This window comes from Ictidomys tridecemlineatus, chromosome 1 (assembly GCF_052094955.1).
Source record: "Ictidomys tridecemlineatus isolate mIctTri1 chromosome 1, mIctTri1.hap1, whole genome shotgun sequence".
NCBI classification, from domain to species: domain Eukaryota; kingdom Metazoa; phylum Chordata; class Mammalia; order Rodentia; family Sciuridae; genus Ictidomys; species Ictidomys tridecemlineatus.
In genome coordinates, this window is record NC_135477.1 from 75805439 (window position 1) to 75824840 (window position 19402).

Genomic DNA, 19402 nt, shown 5'->3' on the forward strand with positions numbered 1-19402 from the left:
TGTGATTCAAATATATTTATTCATTCTGGGTTAACCGCTACCTCCATATCCCTTTGGCAGGGAACTTGTCTCCTAGATGATTACCTTCCAATTGATCCTTCCCTTGCCTCCCTCTCTCCCATTTTGAACAAACATGTATTTATCATGCATTCCACTGGCAGGTGGCTAAGTATGGCAGAGCCAGTTCTCTGTGCCATGTGACTCTCCAGGGCACTGTCTCTGGGATCCTGGGATACAGCAAGCACTGCGTACTGGGCCTGGCAGTCACTGGTGAATGTTGTCATAGTTTGCATCATCTACTTGGAATCTTGGAAGAACCCCGTGGTGGGGATTCAGGGAGCCCTCAGCAATGCTTCTGGAATGAGTGTTGCTTTCCCAGCAGTGAGCACAGAGTGGCATTGTTTCCCTGAGCGGCTCTGCAACTTCTGATGCTTGGCCCCAGCCCCAGAGCATGGTTGGAATGTGGCTTACTGCCCAGCTGCTCTCACCCTGAGGATTTGCAACCCTTAGTCCCCACCCTGAACAGTCTTGGAAAGGGCTCACCATTAACACCTGTGTTTGAGATGCTCAAGTTGCCTCTGCATCCCTGAAACTTCAGAGGTGGGATGTCACATCAGAGATGAAATGTTCCATAGGTCCCTTGATCAGTAATGGACTCCATGTCAGGGGCAAGAGAAGCCCTGCAGTTTTGGGCCAAGGCAGACATCCTCTGTCCCTTTGGTTCTGAAGCAGTGGTACCTATGGCCTTATGTAGAGTCAAAATGATGGTTGCTTTGGGCAAAGCACAAGGATTTCTGCACCATGACCAGGAAGAAGGACCCCAAACTGGTTCTAAGTGGCATGAGCCTCATTTGTATCTTCCCGGAGGTTTCTACGGGACTTCTGGATGTCGCACCACCTGATGGTCCCAGAGACCCAAGTCATCTTGGGGATATCTGATTACCCCTGGAGGAGCTGACCTACAAAGACCCTGAGTTCCCTGGAGAGTCTATGGGTATGATGAAGCTCCAGGGCAGGGTCATCAGTCTATGTAGACACCTCACTGAGCTGCTCAGAACAGGTCGGTTGCCATGAGTGAAGACAGAAGGAGCGGGGCTTGGGGGACAGGGATGATGGGGGTTGTGTCAGAGGTAGTCTCCTCCGGCTCACTGTCCTCATCATCCGCACCTTCAGAAAGCGATGGGATGATTCTGACCACGTTATCCTCAAAGTGCACCTGCTTCTTCTTGGTCAGGGAGTCAGCTGACTCCAGAGGCAACTCCATAAGGGTGTCTGGGGGCTGCAGGGCACTGGGTTTCTTGGTCCCCTTCAGGATACTCTTCATGTGGATGAAGAGGGATCCAGGCCTCTCCTTGAGGGCCCCATGGAAGGTGTAAGTCTGCTCAGTGTCCCCGGAGCCAGTGGTGCTCACAGCACTGCCAGAGGGGTCTGTGTACTGTTCTGGGGAGGCCAGAACCTCCGGGGAAGCTTTGGTCTTCTTCCGCTTGCTCAGTAGAAAGTAGGCCAGGCCAGTGATGATAAGCATGGAGCCTGGAAGAGATCTGGGAGGTCAGAATGATCGATGTGTCATGGAGGTAAAAAAGGCCGTTCAAGCCCATCCTTCTGCAGGGCCACGTGGCGTGGTACTGGGCAGACATACTCAGTTCCACCATGGTTCCAGCAACCATACCCCTACATCAGACTTTGACCCCAGCCAAAGGTTATGAGTAGGACCAGTGCCACACGTGGGTTGCCTGTTAATCAGGAAACTAGGTCCCCATTTGACACAAAGGAAGGGCTTCATCAGGCTCTTGAGGACCCATCCCCGATCTCAGTGCCTAGGATTGCTCTTTGTGGACAGTCGGCTCAGCTGCTGCCTGCCTGGCCTCCCACTACCACTCTTAGTTTCCCTCTAAGCATGGCTTATTGGTGCTAGACCTACAACGCCTTTGATGGGCCTGGACTCTCTTTTGTATACTGGGCCTCCAACTTCTGAATTGGGCTTCCTCATGTTCTCAGATCTCCCTTCACATCAGCTTTCCTAACCCTCACCCAGTAAACTCAGAGTAAAGTACAAATCTACTTGGGTGGGGACAGCCTCATGTTCATCTCCTTTGTGGCCACAGAGGACAATGGGCTTCTTGGACCCAGGCTGAGATGATGCTCTGCTCTGGGTTTCCTGCCAAGAGTCCAGTCCTGTCCAGAAGGTGGGGAATGGGAGAGAGGTGACTATTAATGCCTGCTGGAGCCTCAGCCTCCTGCATGCTTCATTCTCCAAGAAGTAGGGGATTGGGCTTGTTCTGGCCTTGCCAGAGGTGGATCCTTCTCCAGAATTCTGGAAAGACTGTGGCACGTACACCAAAGAAATGGCAGGGGGAACAAGGGGCTCTTCTCTTCAACTTTGTTTTCCTGGAGGGTCTGCTTCCTAGTATTTCAGGGGGGCTCTTATCAGAGGCATAGTCTTTATAGATAAGAAGGAGGGAAGAGGAGGATCCTAGCACAGAAGGTCATGGACAGAAGTGAAGAGGTGATAGAACTGAGTTCTGGATTCTGCAGTCAAAAATTGCTGCCCAGCAGGCTGCAGTGGAAAAGTAGGAGAACAGCTAAAAAGTCCTTTTGGGGTCCCGTCCTAGGGAGCCCTCCAAACCAGCCTGAGGAATTTAGACCTGAATGGTTGAACCACATATGGTCAATATGAGGAAAGGCCAGGTTCCCTTAAGGATATCACCTCTGTCTGGATGGCTGTGTAGGACATTGCTGCCATTTGGTCAACCTGGATTATACCCAGCAGCTGCTTGCCCTAGGGCAAAGAGGCCAGTGGGGTCAGTGTGTGCTCTGAGAGAGGGTGACTCAGCACCCACTTCCTAGAGCCCACCTGGAGCAGGGGCTGCAAACCTCCTCTAGCTTCTGGTGCTCCTACCTGGGATGGTTACGTGCCAGACAAGGACAGGGTGAAGAAAGCAGGCCACGGAGAGCAGCATATAGGCCAGGAATTTCTGGAAGCATCCCAGCCAGTGGGTCTTCTCTCTTGCTCTGTGGGCCAGGGACCCTGGCTGGCACCTGGAGAAAGGAGATCAGGGTTAGCATGAAGCACCCAGGAAGAACTCGTGCTAGGAGGCCATTGGAGGCTGATGTTGGGCCTGCCATGGGCATGATCTCTGCAGTGGCCCCCGGCTGAACACCCTTTGGGTTTGGAATCATGAAAGTTCCAGGGGTCCTCACTGTGGGTTCCACAGTTGAAGGCCTCATTTGAGATCCTTCATCCAGGAAGGTCTACAGTTTTTCTAAGATTGTTCAGCCTTGCCTTTCTGGCCCAGGGGGAAGAAAGGTTAATGGAGGTTCAGGACCCACTGGAAAGTCTGCAGTGCAGCAGAAAATGCATGGAGCAGAGGAGACACCTGCTGGGATCATGGTGCACAGTGTGCACTGCACAAAAGGCCCGGCAACATGGATGAGCAGGCTGGAATCTAGCTGCACTCTGCTCACCTAGGCACATAATAAAATCAGTCTTGAATAGTGTTTTTCCTAACCAGCATGTGGGAATTATACACCACCGTGGCAGAGGCCTGATGCTGAGCAGCCTTGGCTACTGTGGCTCATTAGTGCCCCCTTGTGGTCACAATGCATGCATGTGGCCTGGGAAATCCCAAGATTAAAATGCTCGGTATCCAAGGTTCTTTTTGCTTCTGTCCACAGCTCCCATGAAGTTTCAAGGAATACTTGGCAGTGGAATTTGGGATTAAGGTGGACGGCTACTTTCTTAGGCTTGGAGAACCTGGAAGAAAGCCAGTGACCTTGCAAGGTGCTGGGGCAGCTGGATTTGAAGTGTGACTCTCACTGAACACCTGGGAACCAGATCCTCTAAGGTGTTAAAGCTGTGGTTCAGGACTCCAGGCCAAGGCCACACAGATAACAGCTCCACATACTGAGCAGCAGTTGGAAAGCAGTGGGGCCTCTATGGCCAGAGGTTCATGACCCCTGACTTGTCCCTGCTAGCAGGAGGCACAGCTAGCAGCCAGTTCTCACACCCAGCCCTGCTCACTGCAAACTGATCCTTCCTGGGGTTCTTACCCTCTGGTGAATGATTTAGGCACCAGAGCCCAGCAATAAACTGTTCCTTGGGGGAAATAAAGCTGATTTCTAGGGGGAATCTTAGTGTTGGGGGGGGCTCTGAATGGATAAATCACTTGGTTCTCTTGGCTGGTATCAAGGCCAAAGAAGGTGACTGCTCTGAAAGGGGAAACCATTATGGTGGCTTGAGGACATCCCCCAGCTATGGCCCCATGAGTGGAGGCATCTGGGATTAGGGATCATGGGTATTTGAGGGGCCACTTCTGGAGGCTACTTACTTGAAACAGATGGCCAGCAGTTGAGCCACAAAGTAGGCCCCTTCACACACGGAGACAGCAGCTCCTATAAACCTATGGGTGGAGACAGGTGAGGGAGGCCAGCACCTCTGATCCTCCCTGGAATTTCCTGAGGCTGTGTTCACAGTATCGTCACATCCCCCGCGTCTCCAGCAACAGACTGACCAGGATATTTTGACCTAGTGTCATCACCCAGGCAACATCCTTCAGGAGCTCTCTCAACGCCAGGACCTGTGCCGGAGAGGATGGGGCTGGGGTGCAGAGATGGATAAGGAGGAAGCCATGGCCAACAGGTGAGATGGTCTGCACCCTGGTACCTTGAGTCCACACTGGCAGGGGCATCCTTCTACCTGCCAGTCACCAGAACTGATACCCATTGCCTGGTTGGACTCATGGCCAGACTCTCTTCTTATCTCTCTTTTCCCATCTTTCAGTCACCAGGATCAGTTAAGTATGCTCCTTAAATACCTTTAGAATTGCTCCATTCTCTCTGAATTCACCACCATCTCATTCAAACTCCAGAGCATATGTGTATGAGAAGGTCCAAGCTCTGCTCTCCAGCCTTCATGACTCCCTGGCCCATCTCCTGTTCCTCCATTGTCACCACCAGGATATCCAAGACTCCTTCTGCTCCTCAAATCTGCTTATATTTTTTTCTGATCCAGAATGCTCATGCTGTAGGGGCCCACCAATCAGAACCTCCTGGGGCCTCTGTAAAATCATAGATTCCTAGCCCCCCACCACTTTATGTATCTTTATTCTCCTACTACACAGGAAGCTGTTAGAGCCCTTTGCATAAGTTGTTCATTCTTGTAAGGCCTCCTCTTTCCCTCTCTTTTCTGTATGGTGACCAATTTCTTCTCCAGGTTGTAACATATGACCAGAGCCACCAGTCTATGGACAACTAAAGGGAATTTCCTAATTCCTTTGCACAGCCTGGGGCTCACCCTGGGCAGGATTGATTTGTAAGTGTTTCATGAATGTGCACTGGAGTGATGAATGAGTGAAGGTAGATGCTGTGATACAGGAGAAGGCAGCTCATGACTAAGATCTCCTTAGGGCTATGGATGTTGCCCTTCTAACTAATCAGCTATATGACCATAGGTAAAAGGCTTGACTTAAAAACTGAGGTTAATTTACATTGCCTCAACAATCGAATTGTTACAAGAATGATTTTTCCCTCTCTGTAACTATTTAGTACTTAATATCTACTTTCTCCTATTGCTTTTATGTCTCTCCATGTCTGCCTAATTCTTACCTTTTAGTTTAAAAATAATAATAACATTTATATAGTGATTGCAACACCAACTTGTTTGTTCCTTGCAATACTTTTATGATCAGCCCTATAATCACTCTCATTTTGCAGATGAGGAAAGTGATGCACAAAAAGGTGAAGCTCCTTGCCTATGGTCACACAGCTGATCAGTAGCAGAGTTAAGATAAAAATCCAGCACTCAGACTCCAGAGCCTGTATGGGGTCCAAGAAGCCCTCCTAGTTCAGGCACTTTGCATAACCATCAACAGTGCCTTTTTCTACATACTGGGACAGGCAGGGAAATGGAGACAGGTGGCATAAAGTGACTCTTTTGGAATTTCTATCTGATACTAGTGAGTGGGAGAGAGGGACTGGATGGACAGGCAGTGAGTGCTGACCTGCAGGGTTTAGAAAGCAGAACTTGGCTGGAGAATACAAAGTAGCTTAAGGTGAAGAATAGGGAGAATTTGAGGCTGGACTGAACTGATGTGTGACCAGATGGGCACAGGGTTCCCTCAAGGAAGGGACAGAGCAGTCAGTGAGAGGCAAGGTACAGGGAAAAAGGCAGTCTGCATTACCTGCCAAGGAAATGACTGGCAAGTTAAGCAGCCTTTGGAGAAGAGGAAGGCCCAGCCCTGCTTCTGGGTCCCACAGAGACAGTGCAGAAGCTGGGAACAGTGAGTTGTGGAGGATATCCAGAGAAAGAAAAGTCACTTCCAGCCAGTGGTTGTTTTAGGCTTGGGGCAATGTGCCCAGGGCAGATTGCTAGGAAGGAATCAGCTTAACGAATGCCAAAATGGGTGGATGGTATTTGGGCACTCAATTAGGTGAGCAACATCCTGGAGGCCAGGCCATGAAGAAAGAGCCAGAGAAAGAGCCAGAAGTCCCTGTGGTGGCTGATGAGAAATAAGGTGGAGGTAGAAGATGGCCTAGGATGTGAATTAGAGCAGTTTTGGCAGGAACTGTTGGGGTCATCAGATGTCAGTGTGGAGATGAAGTCAGAGGGTGAACTGCAGCTGGGAGGGTGGACGTGACTCACCAAGGACATCAGAGAGCCTACCTGGAGGTGGGTGGGTGTGTGGTGTGTGAAGGGCTGAGGACACAGGGCAGCCTCCTGGGTAAAATGCAAGTGCAGAGGTAAAGGGGAGGAATGGAGGACACAGTCTGAGACTGAGGCAGCCTGGCTGGCCCTTCCTCATTGTTTCTCAGCTCAGTGGCCCCTTCAGCACCTGGGGGACTGGAAGATGCAGGCTTTCTCTACTGCTAGAAGGAAACTGCTCATAGACCCTCAGGATGGGATCATAGGGTCTTTGGATCAGAGTCTGCATGTACCCATGACCTTTGTGGCCCCCTGGGATACCTTTGCACAATCTCCTTCCCACCTCCAGGGGATTGGCAGACGTAGCTGGTGATGAAGAAAGGACATTATCTGGGGAACTAAGGAGCCCTGGGTCCAAATCTGGGCCTTGCTGCTCAGGAGCTTGGTGATGTAGACTGACTGTTTATTCCCCCTGAATTTTCTTATCTGTACAACTAGGCCAGTATGCACTTCTACAGTGCCATTAGAGCTAAATGACATAATTTAGACACTTAACTATGCTTGGCATGTAGGAGAACTCAAATATGTATTTCCTTGACCTGATTCTCTTCTTCCTAAATAAGAGCACATAAATGTTTGCTGAATAAAGAAATAATTTAAAGGACACATGGATGAATGGGTTTGGGGAGGAAAGGTGGATGGGTGAATAAATGAATAGATAGGTGGATGGGTGGGTGGGTGGATGTGTGTGTGGGTAAACAGGTGAGTGGATGGGGGATAGGTGTATGGATGAGTGATGGGTGTGTTAGTGGGTGAGTGAATGGGTAGATGAATATATGGATGGGTAGGTAGATGCATGGGTAAGGAGGTGGATGCATAAGGTGGGTGGGAAGGTGGGTGCACGAGTAGGTAGGTGTATGAATGGGTATATGAAAGAATGATGTATGGGATGGTCTTTCCAAACCTGGAGCTATTGTTGAAGTACCATCAACTCTTTCCACCTTTGGGGTAGGATGGAATTAGCATAGGAAAGGGGATTGCTATGGGTTGGACTGAAGAGAAATTAATGAGCTAGGGCATAACATGCTGGCAAGGAGGGCACATATACACATACTCACAGCAGATAGAAAGCCAGGCTTTTGTACTGGCCCTGGAACAAGGTCTCGGTGCCCACGCCGATCAGCACTAAGGGAGCAAGAAGAGAGGGGAGAGTAGGCCTGAGTTCTCCATACCACAGCATTGTCCTATTGAGGGTCCCTTGGCTTTGGAGTGAGGGCTTCTTTCTGAGACTGAGGGTAGTTTCTTCTGCACATGAGAACTGGTGGCTGTGGCTGGAAAGTAGGTGAGAGTAGAACACCTCCCAGATTGGTCCCTGGGAACCTCAAGCAGAACCCAGAGGTCATCTCATTGAGCCTCCCCAGAACACAGATGTTGCCCATGTTGGTCATGGAGCTACCACTTATAGTGCCCCCAGAGACTAACTGGCCACCAGCCTGTCTGACCCAAAGCTGTCCTCCTCCACATGTTGTGGTGTCAGGGACCCTCACAGGCCAATGCGTGTTCTGTGTCTGGCTTCAGTGCTCGTCCATGTGTTCCCTCCCCACCTAGGTCTCCCACCTGGATCACTGTGCTGGCTGCTTGCATGGTCTCCTTCTCACTTGGTGATTTGGCAGCTGCATCTCACCCTCTTGGCTCATTGCTTTGGACCCAGTGCTATCTACCCCCTGGCTTTTACTCTGATAGGAGATGTTGCTCACTCTGTGCTCTCTTCCTGTCTTCTCTTGGCAGTTGGTATTTGTGCTTGATCACCTGACCTTCCACCCAGGGTGGATTTGGTCTTAGGCTTTTCAGACTGGCTGGCTCAGGGTCCTCTTCTCCCAAGGACTCTCTTGCCTTCAAGTCTCCCTCAACCAGCATCACTCTGGCCCTGTCCAGTCACTGAGGGAACCACCCATGGACAGTGTAGCAGCCCACTGCTGAGATCTATCTCTGTCCCTGATTATACTGTCCTGAATTATACTCCCAGGCACTTTGCATTTCTCTCCCTGGATATGGATGACACCCACTGTGGGGTGCAGCTTCAGAGAGTAGGAGAGGAAGGACAGGGCTGCAGTGCTTGGCTGCTCTTGTGGCCCTTGTCCCCGAGGCTTGTACCCTGCTCCCCCAGGTCCTGGTATATTCTTTCTTCCCTGCAGAAACAGCTATGTGAGCCTCCTTCTTGGTTTCCCCAGCTGATGCAGGCCCATTTTCTCCTGCTGAAATGCTGCCTCCTGTAAAGCTGAGAGGAGCCCCTGGCTGAAACCACCAGCATCCCAACACCTCACTTCTGGGGGGATTGTCAGGCAGAAGGGGACTGAGTTCTTCAATCTTGGAAGGGGAGGGGAGGAGGTCATATTTTCTGAGGGCTGGATGGAGAGTTCCCATGTGCCTCTGTGAAGCAGGCACAGGGCGGTGGCAAACACTGATGTCATGCTGGCTGGCACCAGGTGAGGCAGGTGTGAGGCTGTTGAGCTGCATCCCCCACATGGTGGCAACCTAATTGAAGAGCACTTCAGAGCTTGCAGAGATGGTCACACACATCCCAGCTCCTCTTAGAGGAGTCCTGTGGCACGTGGAGTCATATTCTTCTCATTTTACAGGGGAGGAAAGTGAGGTTTCATTAGTTTACTCAAGGACACACACTGGAAAGAAACTACCCGCCATACCCTAGCCTTCTGGCTTCAGGTGGTGGGCAGTTTCCTGGTGTCCACTCTTTACCAGTATGTGTGAATTAATTTGCATATATGAGTGTGTAAATGTGTGTGTAAGAATGTGTATATATGCACTTCTCAGGCACGCAGAGTCTCCTTTCACATAGGAGGTCTTGGCAGAGCTACATGGGCATTTGAATGTTCATGTGTGTTTGTACATGTGTGTGAGACTGCGTAAGAATAAGTATATACAATCCTGTGTGCATGTGTTTTGTGCAGGAAAACTGCCATTTATTTCATTTTTACTATGTATCCTGTCCTTTTCTCTATACTTAGCATTTATTAACTATTTAATCATTGCAACAGTCCTATGTGAAAAGTCCTATGTGTTATTCCCATTTTACGGGAGAGGAAACTTGAGGCACAGAGTATACACAAAACCAACCATGGATGCCCAGGTCAGATCCTGTTTCAATTTCACACTTGTCAGTTAACTCCTTAGTTGCTCAGTCTCTCTGAACCTCAGTTATCCCATCATACCTCCTGCACATATGGCTATGAGGATTCAAAGAACTAATTGATGCCAAATGTGTCACAGGAGCTTAAAGAAACTATTTGCTAATTTTTGGTATGAAGAACCAGCCCTGTACAGAAAGAGGGTCTTCCCACGGTGGGCCAGAGGAAGGGTCCTTCCATGCAGGGCTGATGTTATGGTTGGGCACTTCTCAGGCAGGCAGAGTCTCCTTTCACATAGGAGATCTACATGGCAGATCTACATGGGCTTATGGCAGATGACCAGCAGATGGCAGAAAAGTGTCTCGAAATCTCAGCCCCTTCTGATTTGTACCTGTTTGGCAGGTGGAGAGCAATTTTGAAGTCTTTTGTTTTGTCCCCTTGAGACTAAAACAGAGTCAACAGAGAGGCATTGAGGGAACACCGTAGAGTCAGTGCTGGTTTGAATCAACAACAACAACAAATTAAAACAACAGCAACAGAGAAAGGAGAACTAGGCTGGAATCCCTGTTCTGTGAGTTATTACCTGGGTAATATTTGTAAATACATAATCCACCCAAGTTGGGATTTCTTATCTTTGGAATAGGCAGAATAATTTGTACCTCAAAGAGTTATTCCTCAAATTGGAGAAAATAACATAGCTTTGTGCCTAATGTGAAGGCAAATGCATACGAGCATTTTCTCCCCTTGATTTGGGCCTTGGCATCTTCTCCAGCCTCTGGCTGGCCCATTTGTTACCCAGAGAAGAGGGGTCTCTCTCCAAAAATCTCTCTACCAACCATGGTTGTGCCAGTTCTGCATGCTCCAGGACAGAGGGTGCCCTTTGGTTGCAGCAGGAAGAGAAGAGTACAGGGAAGCCAGGAGTCTGGTTATTGGCCCAGATGAAGATTGATGGGACCAAGAGGGATGCTCATGGGAGGCTTTAAGACTATTTGACACCCAGGCAAAGGGATTGTTCATTTTCTGCAGATATTTAACTGTTCTGGGGTTTATGCTCTTGGAGGAAGGCCATATCAGGTTGGGACAATATTAACCAACACAAAGTCCTTCCCTCTGTCCCCTGCACTGTCTATGTGTGGCCCTGATCCTCAGATTGCTAATGCCCATGCTCTTTGGGGTCCCCCTGGCACCTCTTCTAGCCAGTGCTACCATCTGACATTCTGTGGCTTCTTGTGGGGGTGATTTGGGGTCAGGACAGATAGTAAGTTTCAGACAGGCTTCAGGCTCAATCCTGGAGTGGGCTCAGTCCAGTGGGAGGGATGTGATGTGGGTGGAGAGATCTAGGTGCAGAGAGGAGAGCAAACCAGGCTGCAAGAGGGCCTCACCTGATGCTCTAGGGTCAGATGAGAGAGGGGCCATTCTTGGGGACTATCAGGAAAGATATTATAAAAAAGATTAAGCCAGAGTGGACTAGGAAGGTAGGCAGGAAGTGGACAAGTACAAATGGAAGGGTCAGGAATTCTTGGAAGGGACCCCCATAAAAACAAGGTTTTTTTTTTTTCCATTTGGAGCAGGGGCACAGAAAGGCACAGAAGGGACACAGTGGTCAGTGTTTGTGAATGGAGGCAATCTGTGGGGTCCTTAAATACCAGACTAGTCAAGGTGGACCTAGAGGGACCCTTGGGTGTGTTGGAGCAGCAAAGGGACTCTTCAGATTAATATTTCAGGAGGCTCCCTGACCTGAGGCAGATGAGGTAAGAGACTTTGGTGATATATAGAAGTGGCTGAGAAACAGAGCCCAGTTCTGGATGTTCCTGGGTTTTCTCTTTCCCAGCATACTAGTATCTATTAGCTCCTTTTTGGCCTTGGTGTGAAGAAAGCTCTAGTTGTGGTTCCTGATGGTGTGGCCTGAGTAGCCCTGTTCGTCTGCCTGCAGAGCACAGTGCTTGACACAGGGACCTGGCAGAGGGGAGGATTTGTTCTATCTGGGACTCATACAAAGAATCTTTCTAGGCATAAAGGAGCAGGCATGGCCTGTCATTGCATTTTTGCTTTTCTGGCTTTTTCTGGGCAGTGGAAAGCAGAGGTACGGGATGGTCACAGGCAGCCAGAAAGTATCTGGATTTGAAAATTCCCTGGCTATCTCTAGCTGCCTCCCAACAAGGTAAAACCATGGGCCACAAAGTAAAGTAGGCCCTCTATATGCATCTTGTTTAAATCTGCACATTCCAGGGAATGGGAAACCCTGTTATTTATGGAAAAAATCCAAGCAAGTCTCCTATTGTAAAGCACCTTGACTGAGGCTCACAAGTAGTAAAGGATAGAGAGAAGCCGTAATCTGGGAGCAATTTCTACTGGTACCAAGGTCCCCAGCACGGGCCAGGGAAGGACAGGGATGAGAACAAGCAGTTGGCAAAGGAGCTTTCTTGTGGGGCTCTATGAGCACAGAAGAGGGCATGTGGAAAGAGGAGATCCACGTTATTATTGGTGGACTACTGCAGTCCTGCCAAGCCCAGCTGTGAATGGGTCATTGTAATGTCTGGATTAGCACAAGGCAGGCGACTATCCCTTTAAAGCTTCCATATCCCACCAGGTGTCTAAACTGTGGGTCAATGGGGAGACTGCCCACCCATCCTCACCCCAGGAACCCAGCAAGCACTCGATCACAGGCAGAGCTCTCCTGAGTGTCAGTGCTGCAGACTGAATCTTCCCTGTTAGGGTGGACCACCCCTGCAACCAGGAGTTGTGTGGTCAGAATCTAAAGGGGCTGCATTCACAGCACCCCCCTCTGTCCTAGGGAAGGGGAAGCATGGGGTACACACAGTAGTGCCCATTGGAGCCTGGACAAAGCCAGGGCCCCACAAATAAAGAGATATTAAGAAACAGGCCACAGTGCTGTGGGGTTCTTTGCCAAGAACCCAGGAAGGCTCTGAGCAGGAGGAAGGCAAGGTGACATTGAGAGAATGGAGAAGCACGGGCACACGTCTGAAATCACTATTCTGTGCACTGTAAGAGCTAATGCCTGGTTTCTGGATGCTTATTTGAGAAGTTCTCAGGGGTGGGCAAGGTCCTGGGAGACACAATGAGCAGAGGCAGTGTGGCTTTCTGGGACCACACCCTCAAGTTCTCCTTCACCTTGAACCTTCCTGTCATCACCTTTACCCAAGAGAGAACTAAGACACTGAGAAAACTGTGCCATGTGGTTGGTCCTGAGGCAATGCTCCCCTTACCCCCACCCAGCCCAGGTGCAACCAAGTGCCCTAGGAACTAGGCCTGCTTCTGCAAAACTCGATTTTATTATTTAACAATTAGTATTCCCCAAAGACTCCTAGTTTCTGCTATGATATTCTGTTTTCCATTTCTGAGGAAAGTAAGCCAGGAATTGGTATAATTGTAAAGAAGATATTCCTGCTTATTCTTAGGGAGCAGCACTCTCAGATTCTGCAAGATGATTGTGCTCTAATGCAGAAAATGGGAATTGACCTTATCTCCTTGCAGAGAGTTAAGTAAGAGAAACATCCCTAATCATTGCCATAGAATTTGATGCAGCAAATATAAAGTTGGCCACAAAGCCTTTGCAACTCTTCCCAGGGGGAGGTAGTATCTAACTGTTCTCCCCTTGAATATAGGCTGGTTTTAGTGACTTGCATATGAGGTAGAATAATACAGGAGTAAACTGTAAGGAATCTCATGGCTAATTCATAAATGTCTTCTACCCAGGCCTCTTAAAATACTTGTTCTGGGGGAAGCCACTTAGCATGGAAGTAATCTGATTTTCCTGAGACCACCATATTGTGAGGAACCCAAGCCAGCCATAGGGAGAAATGGTTACAGAAAGGGAGAAAGAGATGCACAATCAGTCCAAGCTGACTCAATGTTCCCAACCCACACAGACAAATGAATGAAGGACTCATCCTGGACCTCCAGCTCCAGCAGATGTGATGTGGATGAGAAGTAATGAACACCGTCAACTGTCAGACCTAAAGCCTTTACAAATTTTCCCAGGAGGGGGTATAATGTAACTCTTCTATCCTTAAACTAGCTAGCCTGGCTTTAGTGACTTGCTTGTCAGGTAAAATGATACCGAAGTAAACTTCAGTGACTCTCCAGTGAGCCTCAGATGAGCCACTTCCACCATGCCAGCTATGCCAGGCACCCACTTTTGACCCTTGACATCATGGAAAGAGATGGGCTCTTTTCACTGTGGTTTGTCCCAATTCCGGAGGCACAACATTTTGAACATAATGCAAGGTTTATCGTCTTACTCCACTAAGTTTTGGAGTGCTTTGTTATGCAGCCACCGGTAACTGTGGCTCATCCTATTGTCACATTACCTGAGATTTATGACATGAAAGTCCTTTTATCTGGTCTGGTCTAGATTTTGATTCTTTTAGGAATAAACATTTGTCAGGGATTCCTGAGCCTCTGAACTTCCACACAGGATCTTCAGCTTGATTGTCAGGAAGCCAAGGCTCCTAGGTCTTGCAGCCCTTACCTCCCTCCAATATCTGCACACCTTGCAGATGCAAGATGCATGATCATAAGAGTTGGGGTGAGGGGGTCTGAGAATTTCTTTTAGGCCATGGAATCTCATTGGTGGCTTTATGTCTTAGGAATTCATGGAGAATCCATAGGATCTGGCCTCAACCATAGTAGATTCTTTCCATGGTTTCAGATTGCATGTATAGGAGGATTTTACAAACCACATCCAACACTTACCCCAGACAACCACGTTGGGTCTGGCTGCAGAAGCCCATTCCACTGAGCTCACTAGATTTGGGGAGTACAAGCATCTTAGTTCCAAATGACAGAGATACAGAACCCAGAATATATTGACTGAGGGCCTAGGGTTTGCTAAATATTTTTTTTCCAGGAAGCTATTGTCTAAAATCAACATTTTGGAATCCCAGAAGTGAATATGAATTGTGGCATCAAAAGGGTTAAGAATGGGATCAACACATAAGAAGGATTGGGGCCTTCCCTTCTCCTGAGTGTCAGTTCCCCAAGACTGCGTAGGTGAACTCCTGCTCTCTCAAAGACCTCACACATGCATGAGGATAGCTCAGTCCTTGCTTATATGTACTTGGATTTCAGGTCTGTGCCAGGTTTCCAAATATGCCCTAAACCACAGAGAAGTTACGGCATCTAAAGGACCAGGACCAGGGTGAGTCATCCTAAAATTCAGGAGGTGCTAAACCTAAAATTAAGGGGGTATCATTTTGAGTTAAATATCACTCATTGTATAAATAAATGGCATTGATTCTGTAAGAAAGTGCTCACTGTAAACTTAAGCAGATGCTCACTCTATTTGAAAGGAGGTATTCACTTCCATGGCTGTGCAGCAGCAGTACAGCCTTTTCATGTCCCTGAGAGTGGGTCCAACTGGCCCTGGCAACTAGGGATGTAAATGTCCCAGAATTTGAGGGCTTTTATCTATTGATGGAATTTGGCCTGTTCTCCATCCACCTCCCAGTGGGGCAGCCTGGCTGGTTCCTCTGGACCTTTGCCTTCACAGGCCTCTAGTCTAATCTGCATCAATAACTCACTGGAGTGAATGATCCTGGGTGTTGCCCTGAGCTGGGTCCTTAACAAAGGAGCTCACCTTTTGACAATGAAGACAAACATTAGGACAAATGTCACACCATCCTCGGAAACAAAGACTCTTTATAACAAATGATCTAGGAGGCAGAATTTTCCCCAAGAACTCCCTTATCCAGGCTGCACCCTCTTTCTCACTGAGTGGAGCTGCACTGGAGTACTTTACAGTGGCTATTAGACTCCTTTCAACCCTCCTGTTATCCCTGCCTCAGAATCCCCAGTAACCTTGGCTCAGTCAAACAGAAGCACCTCACTCTCTCCTGCTCAGTGTACCCCACTCCTCTGCCCACTCCTGGCACAATCCCAGGGAGGCATCTTGCATCACACCTGGACAGAGCCATTCATGGCCAAGCCTGGCCTCAATGTTCTAGTCCCCTTCCCTCCCGATTCCGTCCCTCTCATCTGGTCTAGTCCAACCTCTCACTATGTGAGTGAACAAGAACTATAAGGAGGCTGTGCTGGGGCAAAAATAACAGAAAATCTGAGTCCTTGACCCTCTGGTAAATCTTAGCGCTGTCGTCTGCTTCCTGTTCTAGAAAATGAAGACAATGAAAACACTGTGGCCAACAAGCATTCAGTTTGAGTGACGGATGGAGTGAGTGTGGTCTCAATTTAGACAATGGCAATAGAACCATAATAAAAGCCAGGCTGTTCCCGTCAGGCCTCTCAAGGGAGAGAGGAGGTTTATTTTCATCCTTTCATCCATTAACACATTTTCACTGCTGCTAAAGAGCTCTTCGGGAGACAATGACATTGCTCATTGATGTTCCTGTCCCAGGGTTGTTTTCAAGACCTGCTTGGAGTAAAAGTGGCTCCAAGTCCCATCCATCTCAACATCTCTCGTGTAACACCCCCTGTCTCCCTGCTAGGGACTCAGAGGTGCTCACGCCGGGGAGGGGGCCTGTCTGAGGTGCTGTCTGTAAGGGGCATTGCCCTTGGCTGGTGCTGCTGTTGCCTCAGAGCTGACCTCACGATTGACTTTGCTTGTCTGTTCTGACGGCGTCACTGTGTTGAGTTCTGACAAGTCTTTCATTCAGTGTGCTGCCCTTGGTGGCAATGTGAGATGCTTCCCACGCTAACCAGAGGCTATACTATATTTGAGTTGTCATGCCAAGCTGTGACTATGGCCTTGATGTCCTAGGAGTCAAGGAGAAGTTCATACTACTTTTGAGGGCAGCTTCCTAACTCAACAAGAATATTGATTGTTTCTCCTTATCCTTAGGTATTGCCTGCCTTCCTACTGGTTTCAGAATTTCCAAGGGCATCTCAGGTAAGGATCCATCATGGCCTGATGGCAATGGCTGGGGATGATTCAGGAGAGGGGCCACAGATGATTTGGGACGTGAAATGATAGATTTGCACCTTGTCTAAGGAGACGTGGAGACATTGGAACCAGTTGCTATGAATTCACTGAGATAATAAGGTAGGTTTCTTAACTCAGAATAAGTTGTGTCAGATTCTAAGCATGGAAAGGAGGGTCACCTGTATGTTGAGATCAGTTCAGCTGACACAGATGAGTCAGAGTCTAGCGATAATAAAGGCCCAGCTTTTATGGTAGAAGTTTCTGGACATTCGGTTGGAAAAAAATGTTATAGTATAATATATATTGTCTAATTCTCTTACAAGTCTGTTCTGGGAGAATGTCCTAAAGATAATAGAGCTCACCTAGTTCATATTTTGCTAGATTATTTTTAGAATGTTTATTTTTAATTTTTGCAGTACAGGGGATCAAGCCCAGGGCCTTTTACTTGATAGACTGGTGCTTTACCACAGGGCTATACCCATAGCTCTCTACTGGATTCTGTAAACATGAGCTATAAACTAAACAAGAGCAGCCAAGAGGTCTGTTTTTTTCTCCCCTTCTCATGCTCCTGTGGTAAACTGCAATGGTGCCCTCAATTTTTATCCCTCTCCATATACACATACTTTGCCATGTGATTTTTTCCCAGCCCTTACCTTAGGGCAAAGTTTCTCATTTCTGGAATCTGAACTCATGAATCTTACTTGCTTTGGGCAATGGGATGTTAAACAAGCACAGACATACCATGGTTTTGAGAACCAAGTCTGCTGTTTTGTGCCTCTGCCACTACTATGAACACATGCTATATATATAAACATGAACAAGCTAATCTGCTGAAATGTGAAAGGCACATAGAGCAGAGTTACCCTTATCATCGCTGCCAAGTTCAGTCTAGATAAGCCTTACCTGACCTCCAGATAGGGAAGCATACTCAGTCAACATTTACAGAGTTTCCTAGCCTACTCATCCAAATATGCACTTATTATTTATGCTTATTGCTGTATGCCACTGAGGTTTTCAAATTGTTACACAGCATCATTTTGGCACAGATAACATCTACATTTAAAAACAGCTTTATTAGCTTCTTCACAGCAAAGGAAATAAGCAAGAATATGAAGAGAAAGCCTACAGAATGGGGAAAAAAAATCTTTGCCACCTGCATCTCAGATACAGCATTTATTTCCAGAATATATGAAGAACTCAAAAAACTTAAAATATATATAAAAAACCAATAAACCAATCAATAAATGGGCAAAGAAACTGAAGAGACACTTCACAGAAGAAATAGAGCCAACAAATATATGAAAAATTGTTCAACATCACTAGCAATTACAGAAAAGCAAATTAAAATTACATTGAGATTTCATCTAACTCCAGTCAGAATGGCAATTATCAAGAATAAATGAATAAAGTAACAATAAATATTGACAAGAATGTGGAGGAAAAGGTAAGTCCTATAAGTTCTATATTGCTGGTGGGATTGCAAATTGGTGCAATCACTCTGGAAATCAGTATGGATATTCCTCAAAAAACTAGGAATAGAGCTGCCATTTGACTCAACTATCCCACTCCTTGTTATACATCCAAAGAATTTAAAACCAGCATAGTACATTGGTACAGTCACATCAATGTTTATAGCAGCACAATTCCTAATAGCTAAGCTATGGTGCCAACCTAGGTGCCCTTTGAAAGATGAATGAATAAAGAAAATGTGTGCATACCCACACATGCACACATACACACACACACACACACACACACACATATACACACACAATGGGGTATTACTCAGCCATTAAGAAGAGTGACTGAATTTGCCAGTAAATGGAGGGACCCAGAGACTATCATACTAATCTGAAAAAAAAAAAAAACAAAGGCTGAATGTTTTTGCTGATATTTGGAACCTAATCCAAAATAAATGGGGAGAGGGAAGAATAGATATTCAGTAGATTGGACAAAGAGGAATAAGAGAAGGGAGGAGGCATAGGAAAAGGAAAGATAGTGGAATGAATCAGAAATAATTTTCCTATGTATATATATGAATACACAATAATGAATCCCACCATCCTGTATATCCAAGAATAGGTACTAGTTAGAATTAGATATATTCCATTCTTGTATAATTATATCAAAATAAATTCTAAGATGTAAATCTAAAAAGAACCACTAAAAAAATAAAATTAAAAGTACTGAAAACTGAGTTACACACACACACTCCAAAAACAACAACAAAAAAGCTTTACTGAGGTATACTTCACCTACAACAAACTGTACATAATGTACAATTTGATAAGCATTGAAAAATGTCTACAACTCATGACACCATCACTACAACTGAGCATCTCCATTTCCCCAAGAGTTTCTTGTGTATCATTGTAATGCTACTCTCACATTCTTCTGCCCATCCCTAAGCAACTACTTATCTGCTGTTACTAGAGCTTAGTTTGCATTTTTCAGAAATTTTTATAAATGGAATCAAACAGCATAGACTTTTTTCCCCTTGCAGTCTACCTGTCTACCCCCATTCAGTACAATGAATTCCAGATTGGTCCATGCTGTAGCATGTTATAAACAGTTTGTGCCTTTTCTATATTGAGGAATATTCCATTGTATGGATATACCCCAGTTTGTTTATAACTCACCTACTGATGGGCACTTATGATGTTTTTAGTTGTTGACTATTATAAATAGAACTGCTATGAATATTCATTTGCAAACTTT

General features: G+C 47.0%; 1 protein-coding gene across 8 annotated transcripts in view; it reads right to left on the reverse strand.

Annotated features, from left to right (window-relative positions):
• Positions 1-19402, reverse strand: part of Tmem72 (transmembrane protein 72) — a 27784-nt gene continuing 8382 nt past the window's right edge. For 2 of the 8 annotated variants that reach the window (XM_040272911.2, XM_040272913.2), the window contains exons 2-5: positions 7759-7825; positions 4329-4597; positions 2900-3039; positions 1-1541 (exon numbers count right to left, since the gene is read on the reverse strand). In XM_040272911.2, coding sequence (XP_040128845.1) covers positions 1052-1541; positions 2900-2985 — 576 coding nt within the window. In that variant the 5' untranslated portion in view covers positions 2986-3039; positions 4329-4597; positions 7759-7825 and the 3' untranslated portion in view covers positions 1-1051. The remainder of the gene's footprint in view (positions 1542-2899; positions 3040-4328; positions 4598-7758; positions 7826-19402) is intronic. The other 6 variants (XM_021732551.3, XM_005334410.4, XM_078042818.1 and 3 more) reach the window with 4 other exon arrangements.